Consider the following 25,650-nt stretch of genomic DNA (forward strand, 5'->3'; position numbering starts at 1 on the left):
GAGAATACGATGACGTTCCAAAGAATTTCTTCACCCCACTCCAATACTTGTCATCACTTTGATCTAAGCAGGATATTCATGAAACTTGCGGTCTGGGCAATTTCCCAGTGATGCTGAGTGAGTATCTGATATGACAGAAGACACCAAGGGCTACAGGATTTAATCCTTGCACAGTTTTTCAGATTAATAAATGACATAACAACGCCTCCAGAGTTATTTTCTTGCTGTTACTGCAGGATCGAATTTGGGCTTAGTCTGCTCCAGTGTTTCTCTTTGATGTAATTGCCTAGGAAATCACAGAACTATATAGTCTTTTGAGTTGATAGGATTTTAAATGCTTCTGGGTTTGAAAATAAGGACCAGATAAGGACTGTATCAGGAGTCAGATTAACGGCCAGCCTGCAGCGCAGAGATCTTGGGTGAGTTGCTGTCATCGATACCTTTGCCTCAGAGGAGAAGTTATTCTGCCTAGAGTTGTTTGCAGCGAGTGAGTGGAGCCGGAGCAGCCTGTCTTGGCGGCCCAAATCTTCAATAAATCAATGGAAATCCTGGCATGGCCAGGTATGTTCAGTGAAGTTCACAGTTCTTACAGCCTTTCTGTACAAAGTCTGACGGTGAACTGAACAATCACTTAGGATGCCATAGGCCATTTGCAATATCACAGGGTTTTTCTGGCGGCATTGCTAATACCAGTGCACCAGGCCAATCCACAACAGCTGAAAAAAAGGATGCTCGGAAAGCTGGAAAGATTTTTGTTCACAGTAACACACGGTGTCAATGAATTGTGCGATGGGAAGTCTATAAGCATGGATCTTTCTGGGGGCTGAATGAACCGGAGGAGAAATGACACCTCTCGGAGCTTTTGTTTCAGTTTCTGAACATCTTTAGGTATTCATCATCACTTTCAGTCACTGGTTTTTAAGATGTGTCTGTAAACAAAGGACTTCTTAGAAATTACTTTTTCAAGGGTAGACTGGAAAAGGGTGGAAGACTTTATGAAGCAAAAGCTAACAGCTTCCAGAGTATAACAATATAAGCACGTTAATAAACATTGAGTGGTAGGTCATAAAATTCCTTTCAGTTTTATATAAGAAAACAATACATTGTATAAAATCATAGAATAAATTGCCTTTCTTCCTTTAAAAGCCTCAGCAGTTTCTCTTTAATGGCAACATAGTATTTGGAACTACTATTTCCTAAATAAACAATGTCATACTGCTTAACTTAAGGAAATGTACTTTGGTAACAAGAGTTTCGGCACTTGTTTTTCTCCCTTCCCTTTCTCTAGGACAGTCGCACTGCCTTCAGCGAGTTAGCCTAGCCTTGGCTGTGATGGACAAGGAGGCGAGCCAACCCGAGAGGGACCACATTCACAGAGTATGGGAGAAAATTGCTCCTTGCTTCAATGACGCGTGCTACAAGGCATGGCCAAAGGTGCAGCAGTTCATTTCAGAGCAGGAACCGGGCAGCCTGATTGCTGGTGAGTGGGGTTGTTTATCCCATTGCTAATGACAGTCTCAGGACGTCCTCTCTTTCTGTCAAGCAATATTTGTGGCAGAAGAGTTTGGAGCTTGTGAATCAAACTGGGGAATCAAAATGGCCAGACTGACTATCAAAATTTGCCTCCTGCTTTGCTCCACCATTCATAGGTATATGAAGACCATTTTACTTTTCCCAGTATCCAGTAGGTCAACTAAACTGAAGCTAAATTTATTAAGATGTCGTTAGTGGATGCTTATGTTGTGTATTGGTATGATAATTCTGGAATTTGAAATCTTGTTTAGCTCTTACAACATGTAGTGGTGTGGCCAATTTGAAGCAGGTATCGTGACACTGTCCTGAGTGCTTTAGGGAACAATATGTGACAGGTTTTAACTCCCTGAAGGTTTGAGAATGTCTAAATGGGACAAGGGAATTCTCTGTACTGGTTTCAGCACCTGCACAAGAAGTGGGCACATGCTGGGTGCCCAGATGAGGTCTGGGCATTAACTCATCGGTTCTACATGTTTAGGCTAGACTTCTAAATAGCTCTTTGGACCTGTAATCCTTCCCAACAGCACATACGTGCGGTCTCCCCACTATAGCATGGGAATGTTTGTGAAGGAGAAAAATTGCTGAGGGTTGGAGTAATCACACTAACTTTTTGGGCGTCTTTCAAACGCTACCATATACTTTCCCCAGTTTATCGCAATGTAAATGCTGGGAACTATATTCCTACCAGATCTCAGCAGATTTTGCAGTGTTTTCAACGTGAACAAATAAAACGTACGAAGAACCAGCACATTGAATTTTTACTGATGTCACCGACTTTGGGCTTTGTTAGTGCTGTAATTTAAGCTCAGGCTTGGCTCCTGGGCTTTGGCCTGCCGAGGCTGCTGGCACGCTGTTGCGGTGTCCGTGGCCAGAGACGAGTTTTGTGTGAAACACAGTTGCCAAGAGTGGTGGCACGGTGCTGGAAAGGAGCCTACCTTCAGGGCTCTCCTCTGCCCCTCCATCCCTGGGAAGCAGCCTCTGGTGTCGGATCAGAGGAAAGGTATTTAGTAGCTGTTGTTTGGCTTCTACTGGAGCCTTCCCCTCCAAAACTGAAAACCAGAAAAAGTCCTGGAGTTCTTTTCCAGTCAGAGCTCCAGGGTAGACCTCTTTCTGCTCTCTCTCCTTGGAAAACCAAGTCTAATATTAGCCAAGTGCTGGCACCAGTTCACAGCACCTCTTCTCAGCTGGTGCTGAAGTCAGGCATGGGAAGGACTGAGAGAGCCCCAGCTTTTCTCCGGATAGCTTTCCTTCATTCCTGGGAGGTGGGATCAGCAGCTAATATTAGACAGGCAGTTCGGAGCAGACTTCTATCTGCAGCTCGTCAGTGATTCATCTCCAGTTCAAATGGTATAACAGATTGATGGGGCTGGGAGGCTCCTTACTGAACACAGGGACCCACACAGCGTTTCAGAATAGGTGCTATGGGGCGGCTGTAACCTAAATATAGGGACTTAAATATTTGGAAGGCTCCAAAATAACTACAATTTATTTTTTTTTTAATTAATTAGAGATAAAATCTGGGCGCTGACCCAAGCTCAACGTTTGATGTAAGCATAGCCATAAACAGGATGTGAACTAAGGTCTGCACAAGGTACAGGGTATTACTGGTAGCCAGATGCACTTACCTCCCTGATCTTAATCTGAACGACGATATTTATGATGCAAGTGGGAAGGCAAGTTTTTTAAACTAACAGTCTACTTTAAAATGCACTTTGTGTTAAGATCCAGATAATTCTGCAAACAGATTATCAAAAATTTAGATAAGATCCATTTTACTGCTGACATTAAAATCCTTCTTATCTAAAGATGTCTGTCTTTATTTCAACACAACAAGTATTTCAATTTGGGAAGATGTAAATTTCCATGTCACAGGCTCCATTATGAAAAAGAAACTGCGTGGAGATACCAGAAAAAGAAACTCCGCTGTTGTCATGGTGACAGCAATTAGCAGCAGTTAAAACAGCAAACAATGGATTTAATGGTTTGGTCTAATAGTGACTTAATTACTTAGCAGTCTAGTTTGTCTATCGGCATTTCAATACACAGGAATAATTCAGTGCGGTGCTCCCACTACATGATGCGTTCAGTTAGCATTTTGAGTCTATTACAAGCAGAATTGCAGTAGCATCATTACCATAAATATTTTTGATTCTGTATGTGGTGGGAAGGCCAAGGTAAACGCTCTCTAGCAATCCCACTTGAACACCTCCTGTCACGCAGCAGAGAGCCTGCTAGACGGAAAAGAGCAGTCTGTGCTCATTGTACTGTGATTGTAAAAAATAACCTGAATTCCACTGCAATTGTATCATCTCCTTTAAAATGGGTGGAGAATTTCAAGCTATTAGGCCAGTCAAGGGTGTACATCATGGCTTGTGTCAGGAATACATTTTCTTTTGTACAGACACCAAATGTCCGCCTTTCTTTCTCCTCCTCATTATTACTTCAGCCTGTGGAAATGGTAAATACCTTCACATCAGTTCTCAAGTCTATAAACTGGGTTGGGCCTGCTGTTTCCCGTCGGTGGAATCAGCACGAAATGAAGGCCATGAAGTAACGGTATGCCATGGCTTGTGTCTGCCTTATTGAAGAGAGCGAGCCCTGTTTGCGCCTTACCACATGGCAGAAATTTGAAATGTTGGCTCTGTCAGGAAGAAGATATAACAAAACTTGCTTAGGAACACTGAGCATATTCAAAGCACAGTATTAAATCCTTCTGCACCTTTCCAAACACTGGGTTTTTTCCTCCCATGCTCCATGTTTTGTCAGCCAACACAATCATTTTTGTGCTTATGAAGAAGGATGACCATGACGCTGATCCAGCTGGAAAGTAACCCAGCAAAAAGAGAGGTTGCTTTTAGCTGAATCAGTTACCCATTGCTTCACTGCAGAGAGACCTGTTTCAGCAAAAGCAGGGGATAATGCAGAAAAAGAACAAGGAACGATGACAAATCAGGCAGAAGTGCTTATTTCAGTGGCACTGCCGCCTTAAAATGTAACATTTTCCCTTTTTGTTTAGCTGCCCTTTTCAAAATACCTTGGTGATGGAGGAACTACCCATCTTTGCCACTTTTAAAGCAGGCGCTGAATGGTAGCTTTAGCCTTTGCTTTTTTCTCTTCTACATTTTGAGGGTTCTTTTGTTTTGGAAGTCTTGAAATTATTCAACCACCTTTTAAAAGTTAGTTATTAAGCTTAGACTGATTAAAAGTTGGGCAATACTGTAAATAAAACAAATTACAGTGCTCAGCAAACTTGATTTTCCTCTTCTTAACCAAAGAAGTGTGAAGGTCTCCAAGCCTTGTTAAATCAAAGTGAAATGTTAATACCTCACATCTCTTGAAGTTAGCGAGTAGCCTGACACAGCCTTTTCTCCAGGTCTCGGGTGACCTTTCCCAAAGCCCTGAAGGACTTCACTTTTCAAGCCCAGGTCCATCTGACATTTGATGGAAATTTGAGATTACATTATTGTCACTGGTACATCATTGTGTGGGGCTGTGAACCATGCTCAGCTACACCGCCTGAAAGTCCTTCAGTCGTGATTTCAGAAACATGACCGATAGCTAACAGTCCTTATTATTAGATTTTCACATCCTTTGCCCAGATGGAGTAACAACCTTCGTGTGCCCAAAGGTGATTTGGCATTCTCTGGAAATCCAGGGTAAGGAAGTGAAGGAGAAGCCAGATTTGTCGAAAAGGGTATGTAGCAATGTTCAGAAGTTGTCTGACTCAGAAGAATCTGTGCCCCAGGACTCCTTACAAACAGCCTACGGAAAAGCAGAGTAGCTGGGCTGGAGATGCAGAACTGCAGACCTTCCTACCCACAGCAAGCTGAAAACCTTGTTTGCAGGGCTGCTGTGCGAGAAGCTGGAATCGGTGACAAATCCAGGACACTTGGGCAGCAGGTAGAACTGCGTGGTTATGGACAGTGGCCCTTTCCGCGCTATAATGTGGCTGCAAATTGCAAAGTTATTTTTGTTACAGCCTTTACCAACACAGGTCATGCATGAACCATAGTAATGATCGTGTTTCCTTATTATTGCTGAAAAATATGATTCAGATGCATCATAAAGCTTCAAATAATACGTTGAATTATTATATGTGCAAGTATATAGTATAATACTAGTATAGGGCATATATACTATAGTTTGGGTAAGCATGTGCTCTTTTAATCTTCAGAGGATTGTCAAAGGAGGCAAGAAATTTCTGTCGATGTTCTAAAGCCAGTAGGAAATATCGGCAGAAGAGGACCATCAAGCCTAACTTGATGATTTTTCCTTGTACTCAGCACGTATTGCATATGCATATATAATGAAGTATTTTTGCTAGTTCCATGAATGGAATCACCTATACTGACAAGAAACAAATCTAGACATGATATATCAGCAAAAGTTTAAAATGTGCTGCTTTCAAATGCTTCACTTTCTGTTCAAGGAGACAAATTTGCCCTGTGAATATACAAGTCATTCCACAATGTTTTCACTGCCTTAAGAAAGAAATCACTTTCCCAGTGTATTCATAGCATAATTTTATTTGAGATTTAATATCATCAAACAACAGAAATCATCCCATTGCCGTTTACTGATGGCTTTGTTATTGTTAGCGTGATGAAGCCATTCCTGTATTATTGAAATAAGTAGGATTTCTGCCACTTGCAGTAATGAAAAGAGGACTGGCACTCGTGTTTCCACTTTACCTAAGGAATTGTTGCGAATTGTAATGCAGGACTGATTTTTTAGCATGGCTTTACCTCTGTCAAGGTGGCTTTCTCCTTTATATGGAAAGGTCACGTTCTGTGTTAATAAAATCTTGTATATGCTGAGCTCTTGGACTCTGAAATGGGCAAAGGATAAGAAGAAGCTTTTTCTATTCATTTAAAGAAGTAAGTTCTTTCCTCCAAATGCAAAGGTGAAGACATCACATTTTTCTCTCCTGTTAGGAGTCAGATGCTCAAGTCTATAAAGTTATTTTATATTAATGAAATATCTGATCAGATTCTTCATCCCAGTGGGAAAAAAAGGGTTTCTGAAGTGAAGAGCATCAAATGGCTTTCCTTGGTGTTAATACCAATATGTGAAAATTAACTTTGCTTTAATCTGTGATCTTTTAGTCATGTAGTAATTTAACAGAGAAAGTAAAGGGAACCTAAGGGACATAAACATGTCTAGTCCTCTAATTTACACTGCCTGAGAAAATGGTCTGCATAATTGCAAATAGTATAATTCTTAAAGTTTACAAGGTAGAAGAGTCTCTTGGGGAAAAAAGGAGTCCAAATAAAAGGTCCAGGAGAGCTTCCTTACTATATAAGGTTCTGTCTTTATAGTAGAATTCCATGAGACACTGAGCAAGAAGAAACCAAGTGTTAGTATCAGATCATATCAGTGTAGTTACATTGCACTGTTGTGCCAATTAACGTGGTCACAATATTGCAATGCTGTCGTGACATAGTTTCTTTAGCCCATAAAAAAACCTCATATTTCTGTGCACCATTGGTTATTTCTGCATAACGCTGAGCTTTGTCACATAGGTATATCATCACTGCTTGCCAGGTCTCCTAAATTCTGTTTTTCCTAAGGATCAAGTCAGGATTACATTCTAACAGTTTTTTAACTTTTTCCAACAAAAAGGCACTGTGGTCAGAAAATTACATTTTCTAAAAGAAGCAAAGCTAAAGGCACAAGAAGCAATTTGTCCCAGTGGAAAGCAGAGTATAACAACGTCTGGTATGACAGCATCAGGAACTCTTTAATGCCATAGAAATTGAAAAGCAATCATCAAAAAACATCACTATCAATAATTACAAGAGATGGTGTGAAGAACCAAAGTCAGGATGACTACGGCATAACATGAATTAGAACTAGGGTAAGGTTTTATAAATGTATACAAAGCAAGAGGAAAACAAAAAGGAAAGAAAAGCAAATAACAGATGACAAGGGAAGCTGCATTTTTCTTCGGTCTTTACAAAAAGTTAATAGTAGTCATCAGCAAGGTAGTAGAGTTTTAACCAGAGGACAGGAGTTTAGACTATAAAACAGAAATTATGTCTTAAAGAATATTTAGATAAATTAGGTTACACAAATTGTTAGGAAATCATGAAATGAATCTCAAACTACTGAGAACAAGCAGATTATCCTTAAGATCTCCAGCAAGTGAAGAAAAGCAAACATAATACTTGTTTCCAAAAGAGAAAGGACATCAAGAGGAAGCCAGCCTAATTTAGATTTATACAAGGATACTAGAATAAATAATTTAAATAATCTAATTTAAATAGAATAAATTATTTAAACCTACAGAATACTAATGTAATAGGAAACAGCCAACATGTATTTGTCAGGAGCAAGCCAATCTGCTTTTTGTCTTTGAGATACAGAACCCATCGAGAGGGACGGAAACATTCGATGAACGAAGGGAGAAATAATGGCCAGGCGAGATGGACCACAGGCCAAATACGTGTGAGTAGTGTCCCGCTGTTACAAAACCAGCCAAATACCTGTCTGGAGTATGGTGACAGAGCAGTTTCGTGGAAGGCAGAAGAATGAGTCACCCTCCTGCACTTGGTACTTTTGAGATCCTCGGTGGAATATCTTCTCTGCTTTTGGGAACGATGCCTTACAAAGTTTGCAGTCAATATGGAGACATTTTAAATAACTGATGTTCAGAAAATCTGAATTATTAGAGGAAGCTGAAGGAATTGGGTTTGGTTAGTCCAGAAAGGAAAAAAAATGAAAGACTGAAGGAAACATAATAGTCTTCAAATGCATAAATGATTTTTACAGAAAGCTGTTCTTTATATGACATGGGAAGAAAAAAAAAAATCATCTTACTCTGCAGCAAAGGTTATTTACCTCAGATATGAAAAGGCTTTTAAGAGCAGGGTAGAGCAATTTGGGTCACATTTGGGCCAAGCATTTAATCCTGCCTTGGAGATGGAAGATGAATGACCTCTATTTTTCTGCATCTATTTTAATGTAAAGGCCACCTGGCCTTTCTGAGAAAAAAACAACGTTGACTCTCCTGTATCCAGTTGCTGCCTAATGTTAATACAGCTCCTCTCACAGCAGCAAACTCTCCTCCCTGATGGAAGTCAGAGGTGCAAAATACTAACAAAATCTGAATATTGTAAGAGGTCTCGGAGGCAGAGGAGAAGTGCCACCCATAGTGAGTGTGACCCACAGAGTACCTCCGCTTCTTCTGAGACATCTGCAAGCCCTGATTTCAGCTTTGGTCTCATCACTCTTTGTGTTTTATTTCAAGTGAATAATACAGTTATTTCTAAGCTAGTAAGCGCCAGTTCGTAGGGATGCGGAGAAGCTCCGTAGGACAGTCAGAGCCTGTGGTTGACACCCGCAGGCTTTCTCCGTCATTCCCGCAGTCGCTGCCGCTGGGCTTGTCAGCTGGCAGCGTTGTCTGTCGGTGCAATTCTCACCTACAGCGAGGAGCCTGATTTCTATCTCACTTCATTAAATCAGGAGCTTTGTGTTCCTTGCAGTGATATTTTCATGCAAGTTATAATTGATTTATCAAAACTATCCTGTTTATTTCCAGTGGATGATACATAGTTATCTCAGGATGGGGTCTGGTCAGAAAACTTTACTTCTTTTTTTTTTTTTCCTTAGAAAAACCTGCATCTCAACAGAATGAGCTCTGCCCCTTACAGTCCCCTCTATTTCTCCAAGTCACTGGAGTGCAGAACTGCTGCAGGCTCCAAATATTTAGCTTAATTTTCACAGTAGCAGCCAGCAGCCTGCTCAGCATTTTTAAATGCAATCATTTATTTTAGACCACAGTTAGCTATCTGTGGTCTTACCGCTGGCGTCATGTTGACAGTATATCTGTTCTAAATCTCACCTACGTGTTCTTAACAACACGTTACCTGGTCGCAAGGTCTTGACCAGCTGCTGGGTGTCATTAAAAGAGGTGACGACAGCTTCTCGCCAGCTGCACAACTTGCTCGTGTACAGATGTTGTCCTCTGCTCGCTCGGGCTGCAGAGCAATGCGGCTGTGGTTTTGGAAGGAGGGATGGCCGAGCTGCTTCCACGTGATGGTTTTGGCAGGTTTGTGCTGCTACCTGAGAGCAGGCTTCCGAGTACTGGGATTTCACTCCGTACTACCAAAAGCTTATTCTCCTGCTGAGTAAGACATTGAGATCCAGAACGGATCCTGAGCGGCGTTCAGGCACCTGAGCTGGGCGCACAGTTAAACCTTTTTCACTAAACAAAGACCCGTAGAGCCAAAGCCTCTTTGGAGGGCGGTGACTAGCAGAGCATTGCAGAGATTTCACTTTTTTTCCTCTTTCCACTTCAGCCAAGTCCTCCGGGCACTCACCCAGAAAGCAGAAAGGCTCGATTCCCCCCCTTCCCTTCCACAAACCCACATTTCCAATACTCGGGGACGTGCCCTAGTCCTCCAGCACTCAGCACCACCGTCCCTTGGAACCGCCAGCCAAAAAACCCAAGGGAGCCTAATCCTGTAGCCCGGCACGTAGGAGGACACCCAGGAGGGAAGGAAAGGCAGCGGGCGCCTCGAGGGTGGCACAGAGCAAGGGAGGGGAACGGCGTGAAGAGAACTGCTCCACCTGACCTTGTTTTATTCTCCTCTTCTGCTGATTTTTAGCTACAGGTGTCCCCACTGCCGTGACAAGCTTTTCAGAATTATCTTTAATATAAATGCAGAATTAATCCTGCTGAAACCAGTGTAACTACCCAGATGCTTAAAATTAAGCTTATAATTATATTCCTGAATCAAGGCTTTAATAAGTTAATTAAATTTCATAATTATAATGATTTTTATAAAGGCAGCATCCTCATTTACTAATGCTAACCATAAATGTGCAAAAATAAAAGAAGGAGCGAGTTTTCGAACGTAAGTAATTAATGAGTTATGTTTTTAATAGGAAAAAGTTTTTAATGGAAACACTGTTTGAAGTTTACTCAGTAATTCTTTTAAATAATTCTTTGGTATATTAGTGTTTTTCGTCCCCTCTATTTTTGATACCACCATAATGAAGAGAATAAAATCATATTTAACTTAGAATCATGCCTTCTCTATATGTGGCAATTGTTCCTATTATTAGAGCTGACAGAGATAAAGTGACATCTGAAGTGTATGTACAGTATATACAAAAGAGTCTCAAAGATAAGGATTCTGTGATCCTTAAATACTTTCCGAATGTCTCTGAAGGGATTTAACTTCAGCAAAGAAGTTTGACAGAGAAAAGCAATTTCTGATTACACAGATTTCTTTTTGCCATTTAACAGGGTTTAAATTAAATCACTGACCTGAAATACTAATTTTGAAAATGGCTTCTAAAAAAGAAATTCAGACAAAGTTGTTGATGCTTTCAGGTTTGTTCTCTGAAGACAGCTGAATGACACAAAAATGTATCATGCATTGTCTGCTTGTTCTAAATAATCCCTTTTAGTAGGATTAGTCACAGTATTAAATTAAGAGAAGGAGCAATTAATTATATTCTTATGAAATGAAGAAGAGAAGAATCTTTGAAATGTTCTCCTTTCCTCCTTACCCCCTCCCTTTGAAATCTAAAATTGCATTATGGATTTTTCAGTTATGGAAAATCTTTCAGTCTTCAATTTAAACAAAAGTGGTAGGAATGAGCAGTACATGGCACAAAATTAATTTGGATTGACTTTTAGGTACGCTAGGGGAATGTATGGCCAAAATGAAAAGGAATGTTTGATTTATAACAACTGTTAATCCATGAAGCAAGACCTTGCTGCTGCAAAAAGCTGTCAAGGGTTTTGGACAAGCACCTGAGCTCACCCCAAACAAATATTTTGTGCTTAGATTTCCTTTTCGCAATGGTTTAGTTGGATGTTTAAAAAATTGAATGTGATCCTACTTGTCCTCATCACCATGGCACGGTGTTGGTTAGTACGATAATGATATAATGTTCATTAAAGCCCTTTTTGTAGTGAACTTAAGAGGTTTTTCTAGCTTTCGTTACAAGGGTTGCATAACAGCTAAAAAGCTCTTAATATTCTTCTGTGAAAAAAAGCATGAGGATAAACTTTTGGAAGAAACAATGGTAGGTAGACAGCTACAGACGAGAGCAGTGTAATAATAAGGATGTGTCACTAACTCTCTGATAAACTTGGGAAAATGACCACAGATTATTAAGAGAGATTGTGAGGGCTACGAGGGCAGAAAACACAATATTGAGGCACCGCAATTATCCATATGTAGGTTGTGTAAATGATACACAGGGGCATGAAACCTCCTGGAAAAATTAATCTGAGAACCCACAAAAGGGAAGCAACTCTTATTAGTCTGGACCAGTGCATCACGCCCACATCAATAAATAATTGTGCAAGAACCACGTTCTCCGACTGAATTTAATGTGACTGCAGCCAAACCTCTTGCTAGGAACAAAAATGCTTTAAAAAATCCACTGCATAAAAGTTTACTACCGAAAAGGAAGAAACTCTTAAGGAAAATTGAATGGGAAAGCCAGAATGGTAAAATGCTAGCAGACGCGTGTGGAAAGTGCTGAAAGACTCAATGATGAATGCTTAGTGTAGGTGTATGGCACCTATAAAAAGGCTGCTGTTTGACAGATTCCTATGTAATTTATAGTTACAAATCAAATGAATAGGCTAGTGATAAAGTTTGCTTTATGGTGACATAGAGATAGTCAGGATTACTGACCGCAAAGTTGCAAAAAAGTCTTGTGAAACTAATGACTGGGTGCAAAATTGCAGAAAAGTACTTGTGGATAAATGCTAGGTAATGTGCATAAAAAAAAAATAGCTAAGCATACAGGCACAGTGGTACCCTCTATCCTTGTTCAGGAAAAAGATACTGAAGTCATTAGACTCATTTTCGTTAGCTCAGTGTTCAAACCTGGTCAAAAAAGTATTGAAATATTAGGAACAAAAATGAAAATCCAGAAGAATGGTAGAAGATAAATACCTGGTGCATCCATATCTTGAATACTGCATGAAATTCAGGTTTCCTCCGTCTCTGGAAGGTCCTTATAATGATCAAAGGTGCCAACTGTTTATGTATGAGGATAGATTAATGGGCTAGGGCTTTTCACCTAAGAAAGAAGAGTATCATCATAAAAGTACCATAAAAGAAGTGTATACATCATGCTGCTCCTAGGGGAGAGGGAGATAGCATTCTGGAGCCCAGAAATTATATTAAATTAGTGAATAGGGGGTAAATTTCTGCGGTTTCTTACAACAAGAGAACCGCGGGGAAAGATTTAAAGTGGAAGGAACCATTTTTCTAAAAGTATATATAATTAAAGCGCAGGTTCCTTTGATATGTGAATTTGTGTATTCAGAAGTAGACGTGAGTCCAAGAAAGTATCTATGGAGGACAGACCCATCACTGGCTATAAGACACAAGCTCCAGCCCAGGCTGAGTTTCCTCTGCCCTGATATTGTTTTCACCACCTGCAGGCTTCTGTATTTATTGTAATTTAGGACAAAACTGATTTTCATTTCAAGTACCAGTCGTTATGACAAGTGCAGTTTGAAGCATCTGGACCCTTGTTTTACAGTGTGTGGGTGGTGGGAAATCACCTTAAAATACGTTGAACAGCTGGTGAAAGACTGTTCTAGGGGCGTAGCACTGCAGGACTCCAGGGAGACCTTATTGCGGTCTTTCAATGCTAAAATGCTTGGAAGAAGGATGGAAAAAGTTTTTACCAGGGCCTGTAGTGACAGGACAGGGGCAAGTTTTAGACTGAAAGAGGGTAGATTTAGGTTAGATGTAAAGGAAAAAATTCTTTGCTGTGAGGGTGGTGAGCCACTGGAACGGGTTGCCCAGAGAAGTTGTGGATGTGCCATCATTGGAGATGTTCGAGGCCAGGCTGGATGGGGCTTGGAGCAACCTGGTCTAGTGGAAGGTGTCCCTGCCCATGGCAGGGGGGTTGGAACTAGACGGTCTTGAAGGTCCCTTCCAACCCAAACCATCCTATGAGTCCATAAAATACCACCCCAGCGCCATCTGCTCATCAGTATGAGAGGAATTGCAGGAGAAGCAGATCTGCACCGTTCCCACCGGAGCAGAGGGACGCAGGCTCACGTCCCTGCTGGGCTGCGGTCAGGCCCTCGGTGAGCGTTTGAGCCTCACCGCCAGCTAACGCCAGCCGCTCCATCTCTGAAACAGCACCTTTACTGCACAGTACAGGTCGTTCAGTTTAAACACAGCTTCAGCATACAAGGAATTTAATGTCAAGGAAAAGAAAGAAATGATTTTTTTATAAGCCGCCTGCCTTAGGTGAATGTCACTGCCTGGTGATCTTGGAGCCTGACAGGTTTGGCTTTGATTAAAAACAATCGTGCGCAGTAATTCACGTGATAAACTGTGATTTCAGGATAGTGTGATGTTGCCCCATGCAGATGCTCTATTTCCTTGCGTTATGCATTTTTAAATTGAATACATCACCCATAGCTTTTAAAATTATCTGACAAATTTATCTTGACAACACTAAAGTTTTGCTCAGCGTGAGATTTTATTAATATGCTGTAATTTCTTAAATGATACTTGATCCCTTTTTAATTAAAATAGCCCTAATGTTTCAATGTCAACGTCTCAACTAGTGCTAGAAGACCTGAGCTTTTGGAATTGATTTCTGTTCATCTCAAACAAGTGAGACCTACAGGCAGAGCAGCTGAATAACTACATGTTAAAAGACCCTATTTCTTCAAAGCTCGCCTTTTGATCCTCACATTGCCGCCAAGGCTCTGAATGCATCATTCATTGCAGGGAAAGTGTTTTCCTATCTCAGCTGGATTGCATGCTGTTATTCTTTTAATTGTAAAGTGTCTTTTTTTTCTGAGGCAAAATGGATCTGATGGTGAATGGCTGCCCTGACAGACACAGAGAGGCTGCACATACAGAGCTTCTGCCAGCATTTTCTATACTTAGGTTTCTCGAAAGAATCGAAAGCTTGCACCTTTTTTTTCCCCCTTGAGAGATCTGTTATTCTTCTGTGGAAACCAACACCTCAACAGCTTAACCAAAAAAATGGTTTATCATTGTAACCTGAAGTGGTATGTGTAGAAGTATCTGCCCAAACCGGTACAGGCATTTTCACTGAGGAAAATATATGGTTGGATAAATATCACTAATCCTATTGCTTTTTGTTTTCAGTGTCTTTAATATGTGCCCTTTCCTTTCCAGCATTATTCCCGAATTTTTTCCTGTTCTTATTTCTCATGTAACATTCATTTGGTGTAGTTGAAACTTTGCTGAGGTCCCTGCTGTGCACCAAGACCTAATCAACCTCGACATCTGTTGCGAATTGCTCTAGAGCTGCTCGGTCTGAGAGCAGGAGCCGACCTGCAGAGCTGCCGTTCGGCAAACGCCTGCCAAAGGCTAAGGCCAATGGCCCTTTTCGGGGCAAAAATTTTTACTGAAATGGGAGTCGAATTTAAACTCAGTTCTGACTCAAGCAAAGCCGTGCTGCTTGAGTTTCACCGTCGTAATGGTGAGGCGTTCCCCACGTCATGCATGTTTGTGTGGTGTGGGAGGTTATCAAGCACGAGTGGGACTATCTAATTTTTTTTTTTTTCATGATATATGCTTGTTAATGGCAGAAGTAGACAAATGCTAGTTGACTAAGTGTCCTTCACCCGTATGTTGATGATTTAAATATATCCCAGGCTGATAGCGACTGTTCATTTTTTCTGCTGTTACTGATGTCTGACAATAAAGGAGAAGAAATGGGCAGGCGGTTTTAACCTAGTCCTTTTTAATGGGTTATCAGCAGCAGGATCACTAGCACGGCTGTTGCAAGGACCACGTATGGCCTGGGTCTTTCAGAATTGCTTCTTTCAGGCTGCAGATGAGCATGAGGTGAGGGTAAAAAAGGGCCAGGTTGCTTTGCCACTGACCGAGCGGTAGCCTTTCACCGAGAAAACGAGTCTGTTGTGCTGTTCGTTGCTGATCCAAAAGATGTCATTTGTTTCAACGATTCTAAATTCTGCTGTGTTTTTAAAATAAGTCAGCGTATTACGAACTCTTTAGAGATAGCGCAATGTTCGAGATGTTAGAGGTAGTACAATAACAGGTAGCACAATGGAAGATAAATGATGTATTCCTGTGGTGCAAACCACAGGCTGCCAGCGTGTCAGAGCCAGTCCCTGTCCTTATACTCTGTATTCATTAGTGCCTCGAGGGATACTTATTCACCTTATCTGTTCTGTTCTAGTGATTCACCATTTTTCAATGGGAGAGAGGTGCATGCGGGCAATAAAAGAGACGGCTCGTATCTTAAGAGTAGGAGGCCAGATAATGATATATGTATGTGTGGGCAACGGAGCAAAACCGGAGAAGATTTGAAAAGCAAGACGTCTTTGTTCCTTGGAATCCTTCACCTCCTTCCTGCTCCTCGGGTGAGCCTTGCCCACGTGGAGTACAAAAATCAATCCTTCACAAGGACAAAGAGCTGGCTTTGAACCAGCCCTGTCGTAAGTTGGACGGGACTTCAGAGGTACACAGGACAGCAAGGAGCTCATCCTGCGGAGGGGAGAAAAAAGCGCCGTGCACGGCGTTAGAGAAACCTCTGAGATGGTCTCTGTTCTCAAGATCACTTGACTCGGTATTAGGTGCGGGTGATCAGCGGCGCCAAGAAGAGCTCATTAGGTTCTGCAATTACGATGTTCAGCTGAATGAATTAAACAGAGGGGAAAAAGTTGACAAAAGCAGAGACCGTAGCTTTCTGAAACACGCTTCCGACTTTTTTTCTACATTGCAAACCAAGTTTTGAAAATACAACAGCTTTTGAAATGGCTGTTAAACCTGTGCTGCCCATGTCACGCTGCTTGAAGGCTTTCAGAAGTCGCTATTCAGAATTAGGGCAAGCAACTACCCAGCTCCCTATGCCTGCAGATACTCTTCACAATTGCAGCAGAGTGTGTTTACCTGACCTGATTTCACATCAGAAAGAATTAGCTGTCAGACAACGACTTAAAATAGACCATCCCCCCAAACACGGAGCTTTCTGCCACCCTCAGAACAAAAGGAGACCAGGCTCTTCTCCGCAGAGAGCAGTCAGTGAGTCCAGCCCGACCACCCAGCGCACGTTTTTAAAGGGGATTTGCCTGAGCTGATAGACTGTCATATTCCTGAGCTATATATTACTCAATCATACTTTGACCATGCCAATTGGTGCGTGATTGCAGAAAAGACTGAAGTGTGGAAGATCTGGGGGAAATTTCCTTATTGAAATGCACCAAGAACACTTCGGGGCTTTCTTCCTTTTGAAAGCTCAGCACCTTTGAAAATCTTTCCTGAAGCTTTTAATAGCCTCAGGTTTGTTTTAGGGGAGAGGGGGACATATGAGGAGGAGACTGCTTTGAAACTCTCAGGTTCTGTGACTTTGTTGTCTTTGATTTTGTTCTTAAAATATATCTCTATTGATTACTTTTTTCCGAGAGTTATTATTTCAGACCGAGCGCATTTTAGCACACTGACCCCTTTCCATAAACAGCTGCCAGCTATGTTTTGTTGCTTGAAAATAAGTAAAATACAGTTGGAAGGTGATTGCTGGATTATTTTTTACATGTGCATTAAAAAGCTTTGTTATTCATTTATAACTATATAATCATTCGTGTCAACTTTTTATTTTAAAATTTATCATACTCTGCCGCTTGATGTAACGTAATGCAGGAAGTAATTGAAAGATGCACTACTTTATTACAGTTCACTTTGTCAGCCTATATGATAGTTCTAGTCATACTAGACAGACAGTCTTTTATGAGAATTACTAGGTATATAGAGCCTTCATGGCAGAGGCAGTAATTCATGACACTGTCACAGTCTAGAGATCTTTCTCATTGCCTGGTGGCAGTCACAGCCAGGAAAGCAAAGAGATATTTCCCTCCATATATGCCACTACATGACCCCCCCAAAAAAATAGTTTTAAAAGTGAGCTTCACGTGTATGCTCAAGTCTTTCTCCCTATCAGCAAAACTAGAAAAAGTCAGAAGGATTTAATAACTCATTTAAACCTGTACAGTGAATGAGCATAGCACAGAAAAGTGCTCCAGCGACCGCTAGTCAACTGAGAAAATATTTATTAACATCAGCATGCAATGCTAACACTTTTATCTACAGATCTGCCTTTTGCAAAGAAGATCGGATTCATTACACAATTTGTATAGGTAAAGAAACTGAGGTAAGTAATTTTGCTTAAGGTTGCAATGTAGAGTAAATATTTGGAAGAAAACCAAACAAAAATCCCAAGCGACACAGCTGCTTTGCTGATGATTATTTATGTGCTGGGGAGGTCTGTCTGTAACTGTACTTCCTGCCTTTCTTTCTGTGGATTTGTGAATCAGCAGGTCAGAGATCAACCTTGTTTCCTGAGAAATAAGCCTCTGCACGTTCTTTGCATGTCTGTCAGTAGCAGATGCATATCACGTTTTCCAGCGTAGCATGGAACCGTACAGTAATCTGAGTATTTTAATGCAGCTTTAATTCAATTTGGATATAATACTTGTAATCACATTTCCTTTATTTCCTCCCATGGAGTTCATGTCGGTGGTATCAGTACATCTTGTATGTTTAGGTGGAAGAGCTGGAGGGGCTAATCAGTCTCCTCCATCTGTAATGACTGCCTCTGCAGCGCTCCTCTTTTCCCCCTAAATGTCAGTATCATTGTGCGAGCGAAGAAAAGCATTTTCAGTCACGAAACGTTGCTGCCGTTTGGCTCTGACGACACCGTTCCCATCATTTCGTACGCTTGTTCCGTTGCCGGATTGTCCTGACAGCATCTCCCTATTTTTCAGCGCAGCTTCAGGTGGCACCAAGCAGCAGGAGCAGGAGCAGCAGCTCCGAGCCTCTCCACCGCGTCCACTCCTACGGTTCAACAGGCTCTTCACCCACAGGACGGACCAGAAAAACGCCTTTGATGGTAGCCTCCAGTCCTTGCCCTCAAGCACACCCCACGTTTAGTTTTCCTGGAAATGAACACAGGTATTTTAACTGAACCTAACCAGTCCTCTTGGAAGGTTTTAGCCTGCTCCAGCATTCCCTGAACAAAAGGCTGTGTCATCTCCAGGTCTTCCCTGGGGTGCGATGAGATTTCTCCTAATGCTGACACCCCCCGTCTGCCTGCTCCGGGTCAGGGGTTCCCAAACAAGATCCATGTCACAGGGACAGTACTAGCCTAACTGGAAGGAATTTTAATCTCTGGACAACTGTCAGCGGCTCTAAAAGCAACCCTCCCCTTCAACAAGGAGTTAATGTCCTTGTTTTGAAAGAAGTAAACTGCGAAGGCCGAAAGTATGGGTTAGGTCTGCTTCCACACGGGATGGCTTCCACTCACGACGGTTGCCTCTGGAGGGTGCCGAGTGCTTCCTGGGATCAGAGTAAATTCAGCCTCTTGCAAACGAAGCTGCCTGCCCTGACTATGCAGGGGAAGAAAGTAAAAACATGGGTTTGGCTGGAAGGATCACGTAGTAATACTTCCTCAAATTTATGCGTGTCACAAATGTTACAAAGCCATAAGCTCTATTTGAAATTCTCGTTTTGATCAGGATGCCAGTAGCAAAACCAGGACGGAGTTCATTCCTTCATTTCTACATCACAGTCTGCATTTGTAGTCCTCAGGGTAGGTGCTACCTTGCTCCAAGGAATGTAGCACGGAAATGCTCTGCACTCCTGAGCAGTGCTTGGTCCTAATTTGTTTTCCTCTTGTGCTCTTTGCTGTTTCTGGTCTGGATTTTAGAATAGAAAAGTTTAATTTTTCTGGCCTCATTTAGGCATCTAGACTGTAGATCTATGTAGGTAAGTCTAGCTTTGTGCTCTATATTGCCTGTGGAGTTAATGGCAAGAAATAACCCCTTTAGAGGATGAACCATGAAACACACCTTGAGCAGCTGCTGGGATTAGAGAGCTCATGTTCCGCACCTGCTCGTCTCTTTCCATCGCATGTGGAAGGAGCTTAGAAAGGAGCTGAGCCTTAAACACTGATTCTTGGGTGCTTCAGTTAGGAGAGATGGATCCTACCTAGGAATCTTTTAAGTTCTGAGGATGGAAAAAAGGAGCACGAACAACAGTAAAATCAGACAGATGCATCCACCACTCCGCCTTCTGGCCAAGCAGTGCTGCCTACATATCCCTACTTTGTAGGAACCGTGCGGAAAAATTCATTGTTAAGCTGGGGGGAAAAAAAAAAAAAAAAAGACAAAAAGCAGCAGCCTAGCTCAGCTCTCTACAGCATCTGCCACTGAATTTATGGTCATTTGAGGCCTCACCTGTCCAAGAGACACTTTCAGAAAAGCTTCCAATGCCTGACACTATCTCTGATCTACCAATGATGGTCACTTTTACAGGTACCAGTATTAATAAAGCCAATGCTTTCTCATTTTTTCTGATTTACAGGTCCCTAAAAATTCCCCAGTGTCAGAGACTTCTCAATTTTCTCCACAGACAGTTGCTGTCCTGTTCCTAATTTCCTTTGTGGACCCCTAGGCAATTGTCCACAGCCATCCCAGGATCCACAAGCACGGTTTGGGATCCTCTGTTCTGTCCTTGCCATGGTGAGCACTGACGCGTCGACTCCCACGCAGCCCACACGAAGCTGGCGCGGCAGCAGCAGCCAGGGCTGCTCACATAGACCTGAGACACTGCAGGCGCAGAACTGTTTATCCTCCTTTGGCATAAACAGGTTTGAGGAGCGTGCGTCTATCATAAAAGATTTTTGCCCACTGGGTAAATGTCTTTCTTCTAATTGTCTGTTAATTGGCAAACAGCTAATCCCACTTATCAAAATTCTTTCTCCAGAGAAAACTCAGCCAAGAGTTTCATAAATCCTTTTCCCTCATCCTTTTTAGTTTTAAAAATTGTTCCAAGTATCATTTGGTACCTATCACCTAAGGAGGTGTTCCGTTTGAGTTAATAAGCTCCTGCAAGGTTATCTGTGATCTATTTCAAAGTGCCTTAGCCAACATCTTGCCTTCTTCTTAATTAGTAATTACTGGCCTAAAATTGTCACTTACCATAGGCATTTGCACTGACCTCTCAAATTAAGATCGCCCATGAAATTAAAAGTGGAAGCAGCCTATTGGGTCACTTATTCTATCCTCCAAAGTGCATTTATTATTCATGGTGTGTGGCAGGGAACCCAAGTGTAGGGTATGATTGAGAGCACCGCAGTTAACTTGCCTTTGAAATGTAAATATACTTAATGAGCATACCTGTCTTCCCCCAGGATCTGTCCTTGTCTGCTTTGTCATTCCGACTTCTTTCTTTCTTTCTTCTCTTTGATGGGGCTCCTGATTTCCTTTCCTTCCTTCTCACTCAAGACGGAAACCAACATTTTGCAGAAGGATTCCAAGTGGTAAAAAGCACAAAAAATATTCCATGGATTTCTCAAAATATGTGCTTTATTAGCATGCCTTTCAGATCTCATTGTGACCAGGACTGTGCTCAGTGTCACCTTCATAATTTGGCACAACAAATCATTTGACATGAACATACTATTGCAACTTTAAAAAAGAACACCAGCTTGCTTGCAGTGAAAGCCCACATTGGCAACATTTAGCTATAGGGAAACTGTGCCATTCACTGGCTGTCACAGATTTCCAACTAACAGCATCATATTTAACACAGCAAAGTAAATTATCCTAGCAAAAACAAGAAAAAAATTTGGGGGGGAAACATTGGGTCAGCCAAGAGAGGGAGCATGACAGTAGGTGTCCATCTCTCGGTCTTCAATTGCCCCATACCCAAACTCTGCTCTTTATAACTGTATACAGAGGCTTGAAAAGAGGTTTAAAATACCCAAGAAAGATATTTTAACAGTAAGCCATGCCCGAGTTGCCATAGAGCCTTTATGGGAACATGAACAGAAAAGGTACCTTCCACAAAACCAGTCTGACTAGTAAAATGCAAGCTTCCTACTAATAAAGCCCAACAGGTTTTTTTTCTACCAGACTTTTCCTTCACCCCCATATTCAGGTATCTCTACACAGCTTTGTAAATTAAAATTGAAAGATGTCTTATACTGCAGCCTGCTGATCTACTACGTGTTGGAGCACAACCTCTTCCGAGCACAGGAACGCTCCGTTTCACGCGCGGAAAGTTGAGCAGACGTGGCAGAAGGCCAACACAACTGAGTGGGGATCTCCTGACAGAGCTTAAATGGGTAAAGGAAGGTTCCAATTAGAAATTCTTAGAAATTAGAAAACTAGGGAAATATTTTCCCTGTAAGGGCAGCGGGGTGGTAGACTCTCAGTGGAGGCAGGAGACAGACCTTGTCTCTGACAGAAAAGGTTACTGAAGAACCGCTGTCCTGGGCAAGGCTTGCTGGCCACAGCCAGAGAGACTAGGGTGAGAACAGGTACATGCTGGGGGCAAAAAGAGGCACCTCTACTGCCAGACCGGCAGAAAAGGAGGTGTAAGGAAGTTTGAGAGTGGGGAGATTTGAGACTGGTTGGAGGATTCCAGCTACGGAATTTGGGGTGTCCTCATGAAAAAGGAGTTCTGGGACACTACGGAGTAGAGGACAGCAGGTCTAGGTTGGGAAGCATTGACTGTGCCAGGCAGGAGGACCTGGACGCTGGGGGCTGTAAAGCAGGGCAGGTCGGTGGACACAGCAGTCTGGAGCTTCAGGGAGGTAGAGAAGTACTGGGGCTACCTGAAGATGCCATGTTTCCGGGCAGGGAAACATGCAGAAACTGGCTTTTCTTCTGTTCTTGGACATATGGTAGCCACAGACATGTCCCAGGACTCCTCCTCTCTCAAGTGCCTTCTCATGCACCAAACCAGACTCTTTCGCTTGCTCTCCTTCTAGCCCATGAACCAGCAACGTGGGTGGAGTGGCCCCCTCCTGAGCCCTGCCAACCCCGTGGGCTGAAGGGCAAGGCAGGTGAGCGAGCTGGATTTGAATTACAAATATTAGGCAGTAATTAGTTCGCTGACCATCATTTTCAGAAATTGCAGTCAATTTGCCTATTTACTCCTACTTTAAGAGATTCCACTGTTCCCATTTCCCTCAAATGCAGCTGTGCAGACCACTGATTCCGCAAATCTCCCAGGGGCTTCAGATGAAAGGTTGGAGGGGAAAGGCAGGGACACCGTCAAACAGATCAGCCACAGATACACAGTAGAAATTATTTCCATCATGGAGGAGGCAGAATTTTAACAGCTATTTTTAACCTCTAACTTTCCTCCTAAACACGCTGCTAAGTAACAGTAAAATGTATTAATAAGTAATATTACAATAAACCAATTAATTGGAAACAAAATGAATCACCCTAGTTTAAATCTCTTTCGATGGAGCAAGCACAGAATCCAGGTCTCCCACTTCTGGCTGAGCGTTCCAGCTTTGCACCACGGAGCACCCTTCGGAAAAGCATAAGCCTTGCTCACCTCCTACGAGGACTATTTGTAGATCCCTGCCTAGGTAGGTGGGTCCCAAGCAGAGAGGTATCTCCCTTGCAGTTGTCCTTCAAGTGTTTAAAGAGGAGAAGAAATCTCAAGGGCAGTGCAGACATGGTTTGAAGGGAAGCTGGGGAGAAGACAGCACGGACAAGGTGGAACCGGGAACCTGTACTCTAGCAGTTACCACGGCACGAAACTACTTTGGGAATAATGCTGAGAAGTCTGTGTAGAGAAATATAATATTGATGGGCTCACTTCTGTGAGATGGTCCTGAGAAAGCGTTAAAAGTAACTGCAGGATTTCCGTGGGGCTACAAAGTTGTAATTTCGCTTAAGACCTGAATGTCGCTTAAAAGACTATCAGGGACGCGTTCCCAATAAAGTACCTAATAGTATTGAAGGCAGAGGTTTCCCTTGATGCAGCAAACCAGACATTCCTCCAAGCGGCAGATACTCCTGTCTCGCCGAGCCACCCACGTGCTACTGGACCTCGACTGATTTTGGTGGAGCACGCCAGCGTGGCAGCGAGGATGCTCCCAACACTGCGTTACTGCGGGGAAGCAGAGGACAGCAACCTTGGCCGTTGCGCAGCATTTTAGATGACGTCTCACAGCGGCTTGTTCCTAAGACAGGCTCCCTAGCGAAAGACCGACACCTACCCCATGTCTTGGGATGGGGCTGAAGATCGGCTCCAAGAAGGTGCCAGGACAGAGGTGGTGAGGAGTGGCCCAGCACCTCTGCTAGGAGAAACGCAGGTAGATCAGCGGTGTCAGCAGTGAAGTTACGTGCTTCAGGCTCCTTCTGCTTCTATTATCTTACATCTCACTCCTATTTAAGAGATGCCAAACCCATCCCCACTGAAATACCACCTAGTGCTCAAATGATTGGGACAATATTTACGACCTCCAGGATTGCTGAAAGAGAGTACACAATTTCTTCCAGAAGTTCAGCACACACACTGTACGCAACTATAGAAGAAAATCTGTTATGGGAATGTTTAACCGCAAACAGACTCATTTTTCAGACAAGCAAAGCATCCAGTGTTTTTGTTTAAAAAACAAAACTGGGTTAGGCCCCAGTTGTTCTCATTAATTTGGATAGAAAATCATTTCAATTTTGATGACAGAGAACATTGAGTCAATTCCCCAACGCATTGAAGTTAATGGCAAACTCTTTTAATCTTGGTCATTTTCTGATGTGCAACTAACTCCTGACACGCAACTTCCCTGATGTACTATCGATTAGCCTGCAGGGCACATTCGACAATAGAGATTAACTTCTTTTGCATGCTTCTGTATCTACATTCCTTCCCTCCTTATGAAATATAAAGATCAAGAGAAGTGTTTTGGCCTTCAAGAACTAGAAGCACACGTCACTGTCACGTTAAGACAACTTTTGTTTAGCAGACTACAACTCTGGGTTTTGATTTGGGTCATTGAAATCCAATGCAACAAATTCGTACAGCACTAATTGGTAGCACAGGCAAAAAATGTTAAGCAAGAAGGATTAAAGGCAGCTCAGGCATAGCAGAACTCCTTCCAACAAGACAAATTACAGCTATTATTTTATATCAATGAACTGTAATAATCTTGAATTCCCTGCACTGGTAGGAAAATTTGTGATAATGAACTCTTCTCTTATCTACCTTACCTTCTAGCCTGCGATAATCAGGGTAGTTCTTTGGTAGAGGCAACATTCCTCATGTCAGCTTTGTTCATATGAATTTATTTAACAAAATACATTCTAAAAATCATCTGCCAATCAGACAATATGTTTATCATGATTAATGGTCAAGTAGAGTTGTTTACCATGGATGTCTAAAAATAATGTGATTTTTAAAATAACATTTCTCACAGGAGTTAACACTTGGACTTCAGAAAAGTGGAACAAAGTCTGAACGCACGACTCGCCCTTTGCACAGCTGATGTTCGCAGAGAGCAGTTTTAACGGAAGCAGTTGCTGCCTTTAGTTTCTTGATAATTTTTTTTAAAAAATCAGTTTCACCTCTGGCTTCCCGTGCTAGCGTGAAGCTGACTCCTCTGCAACCTCTTTGACTTGTTCAGTGCTTAAGTTCCACCTGGGTGGGAACAGGTTGGAGTTTTCATTTGGAACTAGCAGGAGGTGACACAGGATGAAAGCAAGGGTAGTCCTCTCAGCACGCAATTCAGAAGCAATTCTAAGTAGGTCTCAAAAGATGCAATCAGCTGAAGAAATGGATCATCTGGAGGTTGGTCCTGTGCTATTCAGTGTTTAAAAGTCTGCCTGGACCGCCTCTCCCTCTTGAGCTGTAAAGTAGGAGCACAGTGCTCAGCGTAGCTGCAGCACGGGGCTGTCTGCACGCAGGCTGCGGAGGCTGCCGTGCCCACCCTGGGACACCCTCACTTACCAGACCAAGGTTCTGCTTTTCTGGTAAAAGGGTTCCATGGTAGCCTCACAATGGGAAAAAATAGCAGAAAACTTTTTTTTTTTGGTCTCTGACAGCCACTTGCTCATACACTCCCATCAGCTCCCTTTGTCAGTGCACAGCACAACGGATGGAGGTTACTGGTCCCTGCTTCCTCCGAACAGCCCAGGAACTCGGTTCTGCCCCACGTTACCTCTAAGCAAGCACTACAGCTACCCAAAAGGGAGGGGAAGCAGCATCCAAGGTAGCTATCAGCTTCTAAGATGTTCCCCAAAAGTGCAACTTACTGATCATTTAAGGCGAGAGGTGCCTTAAAAATTATGGCAGAAAAGAAGAATGCATGCAGAGGCTTATG

The 25,650-nt window shown here is 42.4% G+C and overlaps 1 protein-coding gene across 1 annotated transcript; it reads left to right on the top strand.

The window, feature by feature from the left end:
• Positions 1–1,332: 1,332 nt before the first annotated feature.
• Positions 1,333–18,458, top strand: LOC126048133 (probable tRNA methyltransferase 9B). Its single transcript, XM_049822717.1, is given in 6 exon segments — positions 1,333–1,480; positions 3,340–3,345; positions 3,980–4,138; positions 15,691–15,800; positions 15,802–15,970; positions 18,298–18,458. Coding segments are annotated over 6 exon segments (753 nt in total).
• Positions 18,459–25,650: the final 7,192 nt, after the last annotated feature.

The sequence above is a fragment of the Accipiter gentilis genome, chromosome 19 (assembly GCF_929443795.1).
Source record: "Accipiter gentilis chromosome 19, bAccGen1.1, whole genome shotgun sequence".
NCBI classification, from domain to species: Eukaryota; Metazoa; Chordata; class Aves; order Accipitriformes; family Accipitridae; genus Astur; species Astur gentilis.